The sequence below is a fragment of the Budorcas taxicolor genome, chromosome 4, assembly GCF_023091745.1.
Source record: "Budorcas taxicolor isolate Tak-1 chromosome 4, Takin1.1, whole genome shotgun sequence".
NCBI classification, from domain to species: Eukaryota; Metazoa; Chordata; class Mammalia; order Artiodactyla; family Bovidae; genus Budorcas; species Budorcas taxicolor.
The window spans coordinates 32,966,710-32,986,398 of NC_068913.1; the positions used below are offsets into that span (position 1 = coordinate 32,966,710).

Below are 19,689 nucleotides of genomic sequence, written 5' to 3' on the forward strand. Positions count from 1 at the left end.
ATTTGTAGAATGAAGTGAAACGTGTCAGCCCTCGAAATCCTCCACAGCCTGGCCCCGATCTCGTTCCTCACTAACTTTCCCTTCTCCTAAATCTTTGCCTCCATCTCCCTCAACCCCACTCTTGGTGCTCTGGTGACACAGAGTGGTTTCAATTTCAAGGGAAAAAAACACCTCGTGTATTTTCTAATGCTCTTCTCTCTGCCAGGAATGCTCTTCTTCAGTTTGGATTGTTTAGTTCCAACTGCAAACCTACTTCCAGGTCCGCGTCAAACTCTGCCTCTGCCGTGAGAAAGAATCCTGTTGGCCCAGGTGAAAATCCCTGCTGTGACTCCCACGTACCTCTCGGGGGTTATTACCACTGTCCCCTCTTACGCATCTTACGTTAGATGCGTCTGTATCTCCTCTCCACACGCGACTGCACTCCTTCAGGGAGGACCCAGCATAGTTATTCTGGATCCACTACATTAGCGTTAATAAAGACGCACTGAATGAATAAATGACCAAGGATACTGTAGAATAGCAGTACAGAAACACCAGCTCAGACTAAGTGGATCAGGAGAACACCTCTAAAATCACGCTTAGTTCTACAGGAGGTACACACATCACTGCAGCCAATGCCAAAGCGTTGGCCAAATAATTCAGCTCACTTTGAGGTTACCAGAGAGTCTCTATGCTTAAGCTGTCGTCCAAGTACCTGGGTTTCAGAAGCAGCCGTCTCCTTACTGTTAGCCAAAAACCCATCTGACGATTTGCTGATGAGATAAACACTGTGTGTTGTAGCATCTATCTCAGATACCTGGAACAACAGCAGGACTACAAGGCAAGGTAAACGGCTACAGAGCTTTTTGGGGGAAATGACCAACCATTCCGGTGATAAAGACAACTTTCTCATGTCTATACCAGGAAACTGTAGTACAAACTTCAAAACGGCTTAGTATAAATTAGCGCACAAAGCCTCCCAGCACCAGTCTTCAAATGCTGCCAAGTCTACCATCTAAATGACTCATCATCTGTGACCTTCTCGTTTCCCAGAGTTGCCACCCTGGTTCAGACTTACACCTCTCACCTGACTCACAACAATATCTTTCTAAGGGTTCTCTCCAGCGTTTCCCTCTCCCTCACTCAATTTTTCCTCTAAACCAATGCCAGAGGGATCTTACAAAGACCACATCTGATGATGCCGCTTCCCTTCTTGGATGGCTTTCCTTGGCCAGAAAAGCAAGTCTCAACTGCTTAGAGTGGGTTGCCAGGTCTTTCACAACTGAATTCTACCCTCCCTCACAGCCCACCCCACCCCAACTCCTTTCCCAAGAACTGCCCAGGCTCAACTCACACACCTTCTTGACGGTCCCTCTGTCTTAAATGCTCTTCCCTGCCCTGCCCTTCTATGACCTTAGTCATCCTTCCAGGTCAAGCTCAAAAGTTCCCATTTGGTAACTATGCCCCTTCCTCTATGGATATAATCATACAACTAAGACCAGAAAATATGCCTACAAAAGAGGCAATTTCTTTAAAGAATTAATGACCAAATATTAAGCTCACTCTAATGTTTATAAGAAAGAGCCCTTTCTGTCCCCTTCTTAAAGTTCTCACAAAATTTTCAACACTTAGGAATGAGTGCTGGCTAATATTGCCTACAGCCTGTTATTACAAAATAGGAAAAGTAAGTGCTTCCTGAGAAACTTGTGATAATTATACATTTAACTTTTTTTAAACTTCAGAAATATCCTGGCAAAAGCAACAGAGTGAAGCATTTCTCTAATTTCATCCATTTTTAATCATGGCATTTACCAGTTTAAGAAGATATTAGATATGTCTACTCAGAAATCTCAAAGCCCCTTCAATTTGTAACAAGATGCACCAGCAACAAAAGCCTTATTCTATCAAATTCATGTCTATCTCTGGGCTGCTGCTGCTGCTAAGTCGCTTCAGTCATGTCCGACTCTGTGTGACCCCATAGACAGCAGCCCACCAGGCTCCCCAGCCCCTGGGATTCTCCAGGCAAGAACACTGGAGTGGGTTGCCATTTCCTTCTCCAACGCATGAAAGTGAAAAGTGAAAGGGAAGTCGCTCAGTCGTGTCCGACTCTTCACGACCCCATGGACTGCAGCCTACCAGGCCCCTCTGTCCATGGGATTTTCCAGGCAAGAGTACTGGAGTGGGGTGCCACTGCCTTCTCTGCTATCTCTGGGCAGTAGTACCTTAAAGTAGCTTTCTCTTTTGAATGCTTATGTACAAAGAGGGACATGGTTTACTGGCACTGGAGAAGCAAAGTCGTTCACTAAAAAGAATGACTCAACAGGCATCAGAAATTCTAAACTCATATTTTACCACTGTCCACTTAAATAATTTTGGCTCAGGAATGGTAGATGAGGTAGTTGAAGCATTTGAGAATCACAAAAGAAAGGAAATTCGTATGTAACTCTAGGGTTTGGTCATAATTGTTATTGTTTTAAGAGTAGGAAACTGCAGAACTAGGTTTACATTAAGTAAACTGCAGTTTCCTCTGTATATTCTGTGTGTTTTCATGGACAAGAACAGATGACTGATGCTGACAAGAAAGTGAGGGCAAGAAAAATGAAAATGCTGCAACCAGCTCATGGACACTGAATTCAATGGCAAGCAAAGGGATTGCTAATTCGAGTGCTTAAGACAAAAGAGTGAAATAATCCAGCAGATGGTTTTTATTCTTAACAAACAACTGTAAAAGGTGCAGGAAGCATCCAGTGTCAAAGGTTCCATTTGGTGGCGCACTGTGGGAGTCTTAGCCTTGAGAGCTGATCAGTTCAGCTGATGTCAGCTTGAAGGAGGGAGACCACAGAATGACTAAGTTCATATTTATCCTGAAGGAAGAAAGATCCTTCATATTCACCTTTCCTGACTGTCAGCTTCAGCAGGAAAAGTCTAAAGAGAAAAGGCCATCATTCCGCTGTTTATTTATACACCATCTTTCCCCTCAGAAGGACACACTCTTCAGAGCTGTTAATGCATCCTTATTACGACATTCATGCAAGAAGTAAAAAACCATAGTGTTCTTTTTTACCATCTTAAAATGAAGGTTTAAAGAGAACAGTGAGTACACAAACATAAGCAGAGTTGCAAACCTTCTACCACTAAATTTCCATCTCATGGTCAAAGTCCTTAACAGCAGCAATTTCAGATTTGTTACTGTGTATTTGGAGGGTGTTATATTCTCATTAACTGTAACTATAATATTCTGGATTAAACTAATAAGGCAAAGGCAACACCAGGTACCTTTTTATTAAGCACAAAGCTGTCTATGGCCTAAGGTTGGTGATTTCTGACCTTGGGGAAGGGGGAAGGGTTACTCTATTGGTTTGATTTTAAAAGATCTCTCCCTCCCCTCGGGTTGTCGCTGATCCACTGAGTCGAATATATAATCCATTGTATAGTGTGCTCAGTTGCTCAGTTTTGTCTGACTCTGCAACCCTATGAACTGTCCCAGGCTCCTCTGTCCATGGGATTTTCCAGGTAAGAAGACTGGAATGGGCTGCCATTTCCTTCTCCATTCCATAATACGTCATCCTTCTTAAGGACCACTAGGGAAGAGAAATGCTCCCAATTAACCTAGGGCATGTTTTCATAACATCAACTGTTAAGACTCATCCTGATTTCAGAAATGCTAAGATGTGTGTGGAGGGAGGGGGCGAGCACACCCTGAAATCGATAAAATATAGCATATGAAAACAACTGCTCTTCTAACTAAGATGAATCAAAAGGAACATTGTTTTGAGAAATTTAAGACATGTGCCGGGATATTCTATGGATGCAGAAGAGGTTTAGGAGTCAGTCTTCCATATAGTTAACCTTTGGAGTGTTTTTAACAACGCAAGAAAGTTCCTTAAGTAGTACCCACTGAGGTGAAGGCTCCTGAGACGTCCACTCAAACTTAAAGCCAACAGTCATCTCTACGACAACTGCGACTGCAGGCTCTGAAACTGCCTAATTATTCTCCCCCTTGAGACACTGATAGCTAATGACTCAATGCCGCACTGCTATAGGTGTGTTGCGTGATCAAATGTGACAGCCTGCCATCCTGGGACCTCTCACCTCCTCTCCTGCTCTGTCAATCCCTGGTGTGTGTACTGATGGTCTTGGAGCGGAACGAGCATGAACCAATTCTGCTCCCTTTCAAAGGGTTGAAAACAAAATTTCAGCAAAGATTAAAAGTCAGAGAAAAGACACGTTCCTAAACTGCGGAATTTTCCTCTTCATGAGCAGTTCTGGAGGGCTCAGCATGGAGGGTGAGGCCTTACAAACACCACCACGAAGTCAACAGACAACAGTGTGGAGCAGAAGTGAGTGGTCCCATTGTCTCCCCAGCATGACCGCAGTGTTCTTGGTTCTAAGGCTCAGTCTGAATAACTGCTTTCAGGACAACGGAGCAAAGCGTCCCTTCCCTCCAGTCTAACTGCATCTAAACAATATAACTCTTGTTGGAACACAAACGTTCATGAAATACTGGGAAAACGCCCTTCTGACTCTGCCGCTTGGTCTCAGCATCTAGAATCTGTTCCTCTGTTCTCACCTATTTCTTGAGTTAGGACTTACTTGCCTGATAACTAGATCCACCCCCTGGGCTCAACAAAAAAGTACATCAGAATGTTCTTTTAGAATTCATACTCCACAGAGTTTCTGATGGGGTGAAACTCCCCAAGTCAAGCCTGGAAGCTATCAAACAGACATGCATTCATACGTGCTCCTCTGCATTCTTATATTTCTCCATGATCTACTTCTGTGAAGAGACTGCTTCTAAATCCAGTGTCATAAACCACTGGCCTAGAAAATTAGAGCAGTTGTCATTCTCTCTTACTAAGAAGCATGCTTTTGGACGGAAAAAAAAAAAAAAAACCCAAGCCCAAAGAATCTAAAATAAAATATTCTTCTCTTCAAACATACAAGCAGGCAGAAACACTTTCCACCCCTTCAAACCTGCATCCCCAAGAGGAAAAGTGCTTACGTGTTCAGATTTCTCCTGTTCTCTTTTGTCCGCCTGCAAAAACTGACAGCTTTCTCTTGCCAGCTTCTGGACCAGTTCAATTCTCCCGATATCATCTCTCTCCTGAAGTTTGCACATCATGCCGGCCTTAAGAGTTGGAGAAAAAGCGAAAATATACTTAAATCCACAGTCCCAGGACATGACACCGCTCACTGAATAGTTCACCTTATAATACACTCATCTTCTCGTGTCGCCTGGATTGAATCATGGCCTTGGTAAAAATATTTTGCCTCTCCAAAACTGAAACTTAACCTAGGAATGCCGCACCGAAAGACTTAAGTTGAGACCATTTATCAGTCTACTTTGAGAGAGGGAAAGGCAGAGCACACTGAATCACTTGCTGCTAAGGGTGCTCCTGATATGCCACTATTTGTTCCTGACAGCCTGTTTCCTGTTACATAAGCCCAGCAAGAGGTTAAAAACGCATGGGAAAGTTAGCCAGGAACTACTCCGGCCATCAGGGTGAAGTGATAGAGAACTAAAAATAACAGTACACAACCTCCTAATTCCTTAGCTCCACCAGCTCATTCCATGTACAAACACACAGTTCACAAGAAGAGCACAAGAAATTCTTTTCTTTCAAAACTGAAAAGTTACTGTGGGGCAATATGAGTAAAATAACTCCAATGTTGCATGAAATGTGGTGGAAAGTTATTAAAAATCAACTGCAAAAAGAAAGCTTCAAATTTACTCAGAGTTTAGAAATGGTCCACAAAGCACCGTATTTTCATTATACCCAAGTACCAAGTAATAATGATAATATGAAAAAGAATCTAGGATTTTGATAAGAAAAAAAAATGTTCATTGTTAACACACACTCTAAACAGTTTCTACTCAAATTCTTTCAAAAATGGTTCACGCTGATATATGAGGAAATGACCCAAAAAGAAATCTGAAGTTATTCCTGGCAGGAACAGCCACAACTATCAAATCCTCATTTTACCCTATACAATCTACAGGATTTGAATGGACCCAGCAATGTGACCAAATATGGAGAAATGGGCAGCAAGTGATCACAACTTTAGGGTCTTAATAGTTTGTACTGAAGACACATATTTTGTTGAGTAGGCATCAGAAAAATGGAACCGTCCATGCAAAGCAGTGACTAAGTAGTTACTCCTAAGGGCAAGGACAGCTCCTTATCTAACATTTTCTCCAACAAATAGGAAGGAAACAAAAAAAATCAGAAGTGGCCCAAATCACGATTCCCCTGGAACAGCAAGTGGAATTTCTCCACCAAGTCAGGGATTTATTTTTACAGCATGCTTCACAAGTGGTCTTCCAGTTCGTCTCCAGGGTTTCCTTAGACAAGGATCTCAGTTTATCTTAAGGCAGGCTGTGCAGTGCTGGAGAGCCAGAAGTACTGGAAAGCCCCTTATCGTGCTAGACAAAATTCTGAAACCACTAAACTTCAATCCATGAGTACTAGCACTGCCCTTTAAAGCAGCTGAAAGTATGTCTACTTTTTATCCAATATGACAACCTTCTAAATATTTAAATACCAACATCTATGACGTCCTCCTTTATGCATTCCTCATGTATATTCCCCTAGTTTCCTATTTTATTCATTCATTCACTCACTCAGTCACTCACTCAACTGATTTTATTGGAACAACCATACCCCAAGATTTACTACAGGTTCTAAGAAGACAGTGGTGAATAACAATAAAGACCAAGTCACATGTCACGTAGCTTACATTAAACAGGAGATGTGGGTTACATAAAATACAGATATGGAATATCAGATGGAGGTATATGATAAGAAGGAAAATACAGTACGGTAAGGGACAGAGGGTTTGTTGGCTGACATCTGAGAGGAGACCTGAGGGGAGTGAAGGACGTGCCAGGCAGAGGAACAGAAGTTCAAGGGCCCCGAGGTCTGGGAGTATTCGGCGTGTTCCAGGATGAGGGAAGAGCACAGCAGGGCTGCAGCAGAGCTGGTGAGGGGAGACCTGTGGGACAGTTCAGGGAGCTGATGCTGGACCAGGACGTGCAGCTTCTGTACAGGACGTGCAAGAGGTTTACATTCTTTTTCTGAACAAGATGGAAAAATACTTTGACATGTTTTGAAGATAGGACTGGAATAATCCAACTTATCTTTTAAGGATCATTCCATCTTCTGGGTTGAGAAAACACTGTTAAGTGGGGAAAAGCAGTTGAAGCTAGAAGACCAATTAAGACTGCTCTTCACACAAGAACTGGTTTAGAAAAAGAAATGGCAGCAGTAGAGATGGTCGGAAGCGGTTAGATTCTGGATCTATTTCAAACGTAGGGTCAGCAGAAATGGTTGTCTCCAAGATACTTGACCTGAGTGACTAGAAAGATAGGGGCTCTCAGTTCCTGAGATTGGGAGACTTTGTGGGGGGTAGTCTGGTATGGGATATGCCTATTAAGACACCCATGTGGAGCTGCCGGGTTGGCTGGCAGGAGATCCAGAGAAGACTAAGCTGGGGATGGGAGTCATCATAGGATAGATTGTATTTAAACCAGAGGAAAGACTAAGGTTACTAATGGGGTAATGCAAACAAAGAAGAGAAGAAATCCATGAACTGAGTCTAATATTTAGATACTGGGAAGGTGAAGAGTGAGGCCTCCCTGGTGGATCAGCGGTAAAGAATCCAGAGACTCAGTTTTGATCCCTGGGAAGATCCCCTGAGAAGGAAATGGTAACCCACTGCAGTATTCTTGCCTGGAGAATCCCACGGACACAGAAGCCTGGTGGGCTACAGTCCATGGGGCGGCAAAGAGTTGGACACGACTTAGCAACTAAACAACAAAGATGACTAATCTGGAGCGGAGAATGAGGAGGGCTCTAGCAGGAGAACCTGGTGAATAGTGAACTTGGTGTTTTCAAGGAGGAGGGAGCGAAAAGCTGCATCCAGTGTAGCTGAAACATCAAATAAGAGGAGCTCAAACAACTGACATTGAATTTAACAAAAGTAATTGGTGACTTTGAGTATAACCTTTTTGGGAGAAAAAAAAGTGGTGGGGGGACAAGTTTTATTCACATGGGCTTCATAGAGAATGAGACAACTCTTTTGAGGAGTTTTATTTCAAGAATGCGGCACTAGTTAAAGAGTGACGCTGCAGGGAGCTCTGGTTGCTCGTTTAAGGCGAGGGATATTCCAGCACATTTATGTTTATTAGAAATCATCCCATGTAGAGAGAAATCTGATGGCGTGGGCCAGAGATGGCATTTTTAGGAGACATGTGCTTGAGTAGGAAAGAAAGCATAAAGATCTACTCTCAGAAACACGCATGTGAATACTTCCCGCACTGTACCAGGAGGGGAGGATACAGGGGGTGAACTGCAGGTAGGCTGGCATATCTGGTGACAAGAACATGGAAATTCTTTTTTGAAGACCTCTATTTCAGAAACAACAATTCAGCTAATTAGCTGAGAGTTAGGACCCTGAGAAGATGCTGGAAGCATAACAAAAGAGAGCATGTAACAGTCATTTCAGTTCCAAGGCTTAGCAAACCTTGTTCTGTAAAGGGCCAGAGTGTAAACATTCTAGGCTCAGTGCGCTGTGTGGTTCTGGTGCAAGGACCCAAAGTGGAAGAGTGAAAGTGTTAGCTGTTCAGTTGTGTCTGACTCTGCAACTCCACAGACTGTAGCCCACCAGGCTGCTCTGTCCATGGGATTCTCCAGGCAAGAAAGAATACTGGAATGGGTTGCCATTCCCTTCTCTAGGGGAATCTTCCTGACCCAGGGATTGAACCTGGGTCTCCTGCATTGCAGGCCGATTCTTTACCATCTGAGCCACCGTGCAGTTTTAACACAAACGGAGCAAGAGACAGTATGTAAGTGAATGAGCACAGCTGTGTTCCAATAACACTTTATTTACAAAACAGGCAGGAGGCTGTGGTTTCTCAACTTCTGACCAGAGAGAACAGGAAACTGGACAACAAAAATAGAATCAGACTGCCAAGCATTAGTAAGGACCCACTTGATTTTATTTTTAGATCCTTTTACCATTCTAGCCATCCTCCTTAGGACATACCGGTTTATCAGGATTTTAATGGAGTTCATAACCTGAGCTAATGCTAAACAAATGGGCCAATCTTGAAGATGCTCTTTTAATCACTGCCACAGAGTAAAAAGAGCACCAGCGGAATTAAGGATCTTCCTTTACAACTAAGAACACAAAGAAATTATTCCGGGAAATTTATAGACAAAGATGATCAACATTCTTTAAATGTTTTGATACTTAAAGGACTGTATCTCTGTTATCCAGAAAATCCATTTATGCTGACCATCTAGGATTTCTTCTCTCTCCATCCGTGTCATTCTCCCAGTGTGTAACACACTGTCTTGCTAGAGGAGAGAGGGTATTAATGACCCTGTAAGCTCTGGACCTGCTGTGTGGTTGCTTACTCAGCAGTGTGATGGATTGGTCCCCATCTCTGCCTGCTCCCTGGGGTGGCAGCCTTGGGTCACAGAGGCCATGAGTGGGATGGGCCAGGCTGGGATGGTACACAGGAGGAGAGCACCTCAAGCTAACTGACCTGGCGAGTGAGAATGAGCCTGCTACCTCTTCTTACCAGCACCGGCTCCAAAGCACCTGGGCCAAGCTTCCATAGATGCCAGTTTGGACAGAGTCTTTACTTCTGTCTGTGGGTTCCAGACGTATCCTTAGAATATAACTGATAATATCATCAGCAACAAAACGATAGGACTGAGGAGAGGAAATTTAAGAGACCATAACTATTTCTTTGGCTTCTATGTGAACATGAGCTTCTTGCTTAGGATCCTAAATAGAGACTTTTCTTTCTTGAGGAAATACATTTTTATCAGTACCACATACTTGGGTTTACAAATTATGTATTTTAAACACAAAATGCTATTATTTTTAAAAATGGGTTTTCAGATGGGCTTAATTTTTTCATGTTTATAATTAAATCATCTTATAATTTTAAAAGGAATATTGTGATCTAGATTTTCTGGTCTCTTGCATAATTTCCAGATGCATTTCACAAGATAATCAATTTGATAGCTGCTGCTACTGCTAAGTCACTTCAGTCGTGTCCAACTCTGTGCAACCTCATAGACGGCAGCCCACCAGGCTCCCCCATCCCTGGGATTCTCCAGGCAAGAATACTGGAGTGGGTTGCCATTTCCTTCTCCAGTGCATGAAAGTGAAAAGTGAAAAGTGAAAGTGAATTCGCTCAGTCGTGTCTGACTCCCAGTGACCCCATGGACCCGCAGCCTACCAGGCTCCTCCATCCATGGGATTTTCCAGGCAAGAGTACTGGAGTGGGGTACCATTGCCTTCTCCAATTTGATAGCACTCATATATAACTATCAAAAAAGGCTTTCAAGGAGGGTTATGAAAGCTTCTTCACTCCCTAGAGAACTTTAAGCCTGGAGAGATGCCCGTATATCCTAGATAGTTTTATAAGACAGTCCTCTTTGGAAATACCATGCTCAACCAGATGTTCTCCAGGGGGTTCCTTTCACAGTTCTGTAATTTAGTGATTTAATTCAAAAAAGCCATGAATTTATTAATATATTTTGAGAGCTTTGTTATGGCAAGAGAGGCAAGATAACTAACAGCCCTTGATCTAGACTTTCACATGACAGGAGTACTTAATTTATCTATGTGAAATTAATTATAAACTGTTTACCTAACACTCTAGACCAGAAAAAAATAAAAGATTAATGTGTAACAGTCAGAAGAGTTATTTAAGAGCCTTATTTCAAGGTCTGCTTTGGAGGAAAATAACTCTCTAATGCATAATTAAAGCTATTCATATGATTTTCAGTATTTGAGAAATGTTATGAATGTAAATGAAAAGTCTGTTTCCTTTATAAATGGAGTCATAAAAATGTTTGGTCCATTCTTTCAGGGATAAAATGAAACTTAGAATTCCCTTAGGAAAAGCTACAAGGATGATAACAACCTTTATGACATAAGGTGAAAGAGCACAGTTCTATATATGGAAGCATTTTCTGCATTATCATAAACTTAAAAATCAGCTTTTCTATAACACCTAGAAAAAGCATCATGCCAAAACTGCTATTCCAGGGGGAGGAAAACCAGGATGAAAAAGTCTACCTTTCATGAAAGCACTTCTGTAATAACAATGCTCTTCAACATAAATTCAGGGTATGTGGGTAAATTAGAATTGACTACTATATAATAGATTCATTTCTTCAAAAATTAAATCTTGACTAGAAATTCATTTAAAAAAAAATTTTTTTTTTTGCTACTTTAAACAGAAAGCACAAATGACAGAATAAAACACTGATCGGCTGGGATGCTATATTACATTACTAAATGGCACGTACCTATTTCCAATAGAGAAAACAGTAAGAATTCTTTTCAGGACAATTCAAAAGTTAATTCATAATAAATTTAAAATATTAATAAAGAATAATTTCATTTTTATTATTCATTTTCTCAAATTTCTTCAGAGAAAGAAAATGATGACAAATATTTTACTAGATGAACTAGAAAAATGCATACTTTGATAACTGGGGAAAGAATCAAGAAGCAGCTACAAGTGAAAAGTAAATGTGATAGAAAGTGTGATGGTAAAGGCAGGTTTACTAATGCCCAGGGCATCACAAGGACAGGCCTCAACACCACGCTGGGGCATCACAGCACCTGGGAAGGCGTTCAGTGACTTTTGCTCCCTCACAGTGCAAGTTCAGGGAGATTTGTTTCTCCGGTCTTCCTCCCTTGTGGAATCGCCTGTGTTAATATACCACACTGGTTAGTCAGACCCATCCTCTACCAACAATTTGTGATACTGTGTTGTGCCAAATTGTACCCAGAACACAGAAGGGGGCAGAAAGCAGAGCTACATGGAATGTGTGACTGCTACTTCCCTCACTTTTCTTCCTCTATTATATTACATAACTATCTCTTCTGATGAAGCTACATACATCACAGATTTAATGTAATTGATGAAGTAAGGGGTTCATTCATTATATATATTTAACTCTTTGAACTTTCAGACTAGAATAGAGAAGTCACCGTATTTTACCTTGCTTTGACCTGAGAGAAATTACAGCTTAGGTCTTATGCATTACTGACCATCTGATATGTAGACACCACAGGGGCAGACAGAGTTAACACTGTAGCCCAGCCCTCACAGATACCACGGATCCTCAAACCAAAACATAAGGCAACAGACGATCACGGGAACACCAGGAGGCTAACTGTTGCTGAGAACTTACTGTATGCCAGGCACTGTTCTAACTGCTTCACATACACTCATTTAATCTTCAGAACAATTATCTCCATTTCAGAGATGTTAGGAAGGCTATTTAGCACAGTGGTTACAAGCAAGAATATTAGAACCATACTACACTTTGCTTGGATTCCCATCCCCATCACTTAGCAGTGAATCCTAGCACGGTCCTTTGGGGCTCTCCAGGCATGGGGGACAGGCCTTTTTGTCCCCTATTGTTTGGGGGCAAGATGCCAGCCTCCAGGAGCTTCCCTGAGTTCCAAAGGGCAGATTCAGTTGCTAATCAAGGTAAGGTGAATCAAGAAACCACCAGAGGCAAGAGCCAGAGCCAGAGCAGCTCATCAAGATTAGGAGACCCTAGCACACCCTTCCCGGTGGCTCAGCTGGGAAAGAATCCACCTGCAATGCAGGAGACCTGGTTCAATTCCTGGGTCAGGAAGTTCCCCTGGATAAGAGATAGGCTACCCACTCCAACATTCTTGGGCTTCCTTGGTGGCTCAGATGCTAAAGAATCCACCTGCAATGTGGGAGACCTGGGTTTGATCCCTGAGTTGGGAAGATCTCCCAGAGGAGGGCATGGCAACTCGCTCCAGTATTCTTGCCTGGAGGATCCCCATGGTCAGAATAGCCTGGCAGGCTACAGTCCATGGGGTCGCAAAGTCAGACATGACTGAGTGACTAAGCACAGCACACCCCCCCCAATCTTGTCAGCAAGCTCACCCTTGGGAAGTATTGTTATAAAACTCTTCATTTTCAAGGCAGGAGCCCACTGTGCCCCCCTTTGTCTGGCAAAGTAAAAAAGTTATCCTTTTCTACTTCATCCAAAATTCTGTCTCTGAGATGCAATTCAGCTGTACACCGGTGTACAGAGAAGCTTGAGCTTTTGGCATCAGCAGTTCATCTGTAAAGTGGTGGTAATTATATTATCAGCTTCATAGGGTTTGTTGTGAGGTTTTAAAATACGTTAATAAAAACAAAGAGCTTAGGAGAGTGCATTTGAAGTGTTATCTAAGTGTTAACTCTCGACACTCTAAAGAAAAGCATCATGGGACACCAGAGAGCAGAGTAGCTTGCCCAGGGTGCTGGAACAGAGCCCAGCCCCGAGCCCTGGCGGCCTGGCCCAGGAGGCAGCGCTCTTAACCTCACGGGTGTGGCCTGACATTCACGGGGCAACTCTTTCACGTGCCAAAATGGCAGGGGTTTGTTATGTTGCTTCATTTCAGTTTCGTAACATCTCCACTTTACAAAGATGAAAACCAAGCATGCTAGTCCCTGCCCAGCATAGTGGGGATACTTTGGACACTCTGGTGACAAAGGATGCCACCCTAAAGGAACACACAAGTTTAGAGCCACTACAGAACTTGCCTACAGGCACCAACTGTGAGGAAGAAGGGCTGCGATGTAAACCAGGCTACGTGCTCCCTTCACTGTGCACACACATCACTGCATGGAAACAGGAAGTTTCTCAGGCAGAAAACCAGCATATGAGGAGAGAACTGGTTTACTGAGAAAGGTTTCTGAGAAATCTTTGTACAACAAGGCCCAGTCTCTCCAGAATTAGTAACGGGCTTAACCCTTTGTACGCCTAAAGTTTTCAACAGCCACAGGAAGTTTTTCCTGTAGTGACACATTTCATCCCATACAGGGAAGGAATGCGAAACCAGTTTGCATTTAACTTGTTTAAAACATGCTCTGGAGTGAGGACTGCAGTACTGTGAAACACTATAAGAGCCTGGCATATAGGTGCTTGATTAATTTTTGCATACATACACACACACACACCACAAATATCAAATGAATAAATTTTTGTGGAAAATGCACACGTTTATGCCCATGAGCACACACATACATCTATTTCTAAATCTGTCTAGATATGTGACGGAGAAACTCGGATGTTTTCTTTAAGCTTGCCTTATGCAACCTGAAGCCCTGGTGAGTCCACTCAGCGCATCTGAATAGACGGACCTGCAGGATTAAGCCATTAAAAGCGGCCCCTCTCATTGTGGGAGCAGATCAGACCCCCGATCAGACCTCCTCAGACACGTCAGTGGAGGTGACAGCTGTCCAGGCCTCTAACACTCACAGTCAGGCACCCCACTGAATTAAGTCATGACTCCCCAACTTAAAAAGAATCTGTTCCTGATCTAATTATGGATTCACCGGTTTCAGGCCATCATTCCTCTGTACATTCTACAGATGCTCAGAGATGTCACCGTTGCTGAAGAAAAATCACAAAATCTTGTCGAGCAAGCTCTGCACATCCACTTGAGATACACAAAGGAATAGAACTGCGTTAACACAGACTTTTGCCCACAGAATAAGTCCAAAATAAACTAAAACTAGAAGTTGAAATTGAGTAACTAAATAATAAATAAAATGTCCCACTAATAATTTGATGCTTTAAGAAACCTTTGAGAAAGCAATCCCTGCCCAGGTTTACTTGGAAGCCTGAAATGTAATTGCAGTATAAGCCTGTGGATTGCAACATTCTGAGTATGACCATAGCAAAACAATTCCGAACAAGTCCTTATATGAACTTATTAGGCCATGAAAGCCTATGCAATCCTGCCTAACAAAATTAATGTGATTATTCTAACCGGAATCCACAGATTTACAACTTTAAAGGTGGAGTGCAAGGCGTCAACCAAACTAAGCATCTTTTCTTCACCAGGCCTATTGAGGTATACTTGATATACAACAAGTCACATACATTTAACGTACCCGTTTTGATGAGTCTGGACCCACTTGATACCAGGATACGATCATCACAATCCTGAGAGGGCATCTCCTCTGCAGGTCTAGCAAGGAGAACCCAGCAACACCCTCCACTTAGTAAGGGCTCAAATGGGCCTGTCTGCTTCGTTTTTCTCCTCCCTTCACCCTGAGTGTACAGTCTGTCCAACTCTTCTCCCTGGGTAGATCAGTCAACCCCACCACTCTGTACACAACACGGTTTCCAAGCAGTGGACTCCCCTGAACCCACTCTTTTCTCTTTCTTGTGTTTAATAAAATCCCGTGGCTTTCTTATTCAACGCACTTCTCTTTTTAATCCTCACAACTTCCCTATCAGGTAGGTTTAAAGATGAGTCATCTAACCCTCCAAAAGGGTTAAGAAACTGCTTTAATGCAGCTAGGTATTTAGCCATATCATATAATGCTATAGCTGGGTGTCAAGGCAGTGGAAGTCTGAGGAGTAGAGCTGAATTGCGGGGGACTTTGCAAAATGAAGTCCTTATGTCATCTGTTCTGTTTCCTCCCTTCTGTTCCCACAAAGAAACTTTCAATGCTCTGCATTTACATAAAGTTTACAACCGTAGGGTGTCCAGTTTTTATGCTGCCATACTATTTGAGGTCAGCTGCTACTAAACGTATGTTCATGCCACAAGGTAAATGCTGGGGGTGGGTACAGAAACTCTGCCAGGGGAGGCACCACACTGATCTGTTGGGCTCTGGCCCGGCTGACTCTCCTCTGCCGTCTCCAGGGGGTGGATGGCCCCAGGGTGGTCTCCCCTGGTTCTTCACTTACTTGGCTTGCTTCCTCTGGGAAGTGGGGGCTGTCTCCATACCTGTCCTTCTCCCATGAATCAAATTATAAACATAATGAGCAATTTCAGCCCTTTCTGGTAGAATATCTCCTAATCAAAAATAAGTGCTCCATTCCCATAATTTCACAGAACACAGAAGGTGAGACCTGGATCCCCTGCCTACACCTGTGCTCTCCCACCACTCTCACCACAGAAGAAGGGTGTAGGGAGGGGCCTCACAGAGCTTGGCACACCTGAGGATCTGCAGCAGCTTCAGCCTCTGTCACAGTCACGTGTTTGTCACTGTTTTCTTCATCTTGTGCAAGTGCTTAAGGAAAAAAAAAAAGAAAGAAAGAAAGAAAAAGAAAAACATTAAGCAAACGTAGCATCATAAGAAAATTGCTTCAGGTCATTTTCTTCTCAGATGGCAATCTGGCAGGAAAAAAGGATGTTAGGTAGAGACCCAAAATGTAAGTATCAGTACTATTTTTTACAGTAAATTATTTGGATGAATAGTTTCACTAACAGCACTGGGCATTTTTCACATCCATTATCTCATTTGTTAATAGCATTGGAGATATCTGATCTCAATTTTCTTTGTCACCTCAGCCCATCCAGACATCATCATACCAGTTTTGTGCTTTACCAAAAGGGAGCTGGGGGAGAGATAAAGACTTCTACCAGTTCATGCGAGAATATCATATTTTTAATGTGATTTTTGGGGCTAATAGTTTAGTGTTATCCCAGATGGCTCAGATGGTAAAGAACCTGCCTGCAATGCCAGGGACCTGCGTTCAATCCCTGAGTCGGGAAGATCCCCTGGAGAACAGAATGGCAACCCACTCCAGTATTCTTGCCTGGGAAATCCATGGAGAGGGGAGCCTGGAGGGCTATAGTCCATGGGGTCACAAAAGAGTCAGACGTGACTGAGCAACTAACACATATTATGAAGGAAGCATCATTTTTCTTAAAATTAGAGTATAATTCACAATGTTGTCTTAGTTTCAAGTATATAGTAAAGTGATTCAGTTATATATATGTATATTCTTTTTTAGATTCTTTTCCATTATACTTTATTACAAGATATTGAATATAGCTGCCTGTACTAAACAGTAGGACCTTGTTCTTTATCCATTTTACATATAGTACTGTTTATCTGCTAATCTCAAACTTGTAATTTTTCCATGCCCCAACTTCCCCTTATGGTAACAATACATTTGTTTTCTAAGTCTATGAATCTGTCTCTGTTTTATAAGTTCACTTGTATCATTTTTGAAATTCCACATGTAAGTGCTATCATATGACAGTTGTCTTTCTCTTTCTGCCTTACTTCAATTACTATGATAACCTCTAGGTCCATCCATGTTGCTACAAATGGCATTACTTCATTCTTTTTAATGACTGACTAAAATTCCATTGCATATCTGTACCGCATCTTCTTTACCCATTCCTCTGTCAATGTACATTCTGGTGCTTCCATGTCTTGGCTTTTGTAAATATTGCTGCAGTGAGCACTGGGGTGCATGGATCTTTTTGAATTAAGAGTTTTCTCTGGATATATGCCCAGGAGTGGGAATGCTGGAAGAAACATGATTATTTTATATGTGGACTGCATGGAGCACTGCTACCACAAAATTCTAAACTATGGAGTCTTGAATCAACCTCTTCTCCCATATTTCCCCAGCACCTTCCTATCAAAGTCCTTGTCAGCTGTTCTGCACTGGTGCAATAACCTCCTACCACGAAGCCGCTGATTCCAGCCTCTCCTTACTGAAACCTAGCTTGAGCAGAACTGTTAGTAATTAGTCTCAGAAAATATAACAATAAGTACACTGCTCTGGCCTCTGTATCGCCTATCTCATTAATTCTGAACACTGTTCATCACAGGTCTTCCTTGAACTCTCTGGCTTCCTCATCTCTGACCTCACTCTGACATTCAATGTCAGAATGTAGTGTACCCAGCTCTGATCCAAACTCCATGACTTCACCATTTCTTTCCTTATACAGCTTGCTCTGCCATTTTAACAAATATGTACTTGGTACCTGCTAGATGCCTGGCACTGGGATTATGCCTGTGAACAAGGCAGACCTCATGAAGCACACACAGTACCTGGGGGATAGCTAACAGCTACTGCTGCAACTAGTAACAATCACAATTATCAGAACAATAATCTTTAAAAATGAGATAGGAGTAAAGATCATAATAAGTAGGGAAATGAAAACCAACTAAGGGAGGTCCCTGTGGAGAACAGGCCAGGCGCACTGCTTCTTAGAAGAAGTGACACTTGTGCTGAGACCGGAGGTGAGAGTGAGGCAAGACAGGCCTGGAGAAAGCACGGAACATGATGGAGATGCTAGCCCGAGAACACGGGGTTGGGGGGCAGGGGGGCACTCAGTTCAGTTCAGTTCAGTTCAGTCGCTCAGTCGCATCCGACTCTTTGCGACCCCATGAACCGCAGCACGCCAGGCCTCCCTGTCCATCACCAACTCCCAGGGTCCACCCAAACCCATGTCCATTGTGTCGGCAATGCTATCCAACCATTTCATCCTGTCATCCCCTTCTCCTCCCTCCTTCAATCTTTCCCAGCATCAGGGTCTTTTCAAATAAGTCAGCTCTCCGCATCAGGTGGCCAAAGTATTGGAGTTTCACCTTCAACATCAGTCCCTCCAATGAACACCCAGGACTGATCTCCTTTAGGATGGACTGGTTGGATCTCCTTGCAGTCCAAGGGACTCTCAAGAGTCTTCTCCAACACCACAGTTCAAAAGCATCAGTTCTTCGGCGCTCAGCTTTCTTCACAGTCCAACTCTCACATCCATACATGACCACTGGAAAAATCATAGCCTTGACTAGACGGACCTTTGTTGGCAAAGTAACATCTCTGCTTTTTAATATGCTGTCTAGGTTGGTCATAACTTTTCTTCCAAGGAGCAAGCATCTTTCAATTTCATGGCTGCAATCACCATCCCCAGTGATTCTGGAACCCCAAAAAATAAAGTCTGACACTGTTTCCACTGTTTCCCCATCTATTTCCCATGAAGTGATGGGACCAGATGCCATGATCTTCGTTTTCTGAATGTTGAGCTTTAAGCCAACTTTTTCACTCTCTTCTTTTACTTTCATCAAGAGGCTTTTTAGTTCCTTTTCACTTTCTGTCATAAGGGTGGTATTATCTGCATATCTGAGGTTATTGATATTTCTCCTGGCAATCTTGATTCCAGCTTGTGCTTCTTCCAGTCCAGCGTTTCTCATGATGTACTCTGCATGTAAGTTAAATAAACAGGGTGACAATATACACCTTTGACGTACTCCTTTTCCTATTTGGAACCAGTCTGTTGTTCCATGTCCAGTTCTAACTGTTGCTTCCTGACCTGTATACAGGTTTCTCAACAGGCGGGTCAGGTGGTCTGGTATTCCCATCTCTTTCAGAATTTCCAACAGTTTATTGTGATCCACGCAGTCAAAGGCTCTGGCATAGTCAATAAAGCAGAAATAGATGTTTTTTCTGGAACTCTCTTGCTTTTTCCATGATCCAGCGGATGTTGGCAATTTGATCTCTGGTTCCTCTGCCTTTTCTAAAACCAGCTTGAACATCTGGAAGTTCACGGTTCACATATTGCTGAAGCCTGGCTAAGGAATTTTAAATTGGGAACTGCATGATGTGATGTCTATTTTCAAAAGTTCTGTTTACCTGCTTTGAGGAGACCAGACTTAGGAGAAGCAAGACAGGAAGCAGGGAGCCCAGTTAGGTGATCATGGCTTACCATCTGGGCTAGAAATGACCATACCACAGACCGGGGTTGGGGGAGGGAGGGGCAGATGAGCTGAAGCAACAGGGAGAATCTGAGCTGTGTTTCTGAGACATAATTTGCCAATGAACTGAATAGGAGAGGCAAGGAACTGCATGGGAGTAGGGGCGGGGGGCGGGTGGCAGGGAGATTAGT

General features: G+C 42.9%; 1 protein-coding gene across 1 annotated transcript in view; it reads right to left on the reverse strand.

Moving 5' to 3' along the window:
- RAPGEF5 (Rap guanine nucleotide exchange factor 5) overlaps window positions 1–19,689 on the reverse strand; it is a 231,026-nt gene that overhangs the window by 95,418 nt on the left and 115,919 nt on the right. Inside the window, exons 8-9 of the mRNA XM_052638738.1 lie at window positions 15,999–16,072; window positions 4,982–5,107 (exon numbers count right to left, since the gene is read on the reverse strand). Of these exons, the coding sequence (XP_052494698.1) occupies window positions 4,982–5,107; window positions 15,999–16,072 (200 nt within the window). The remainder of the gene's footprint in view (window positions 1–4,981; window positions 5,108–15,998; window positions 16,073–19,689) is intronic.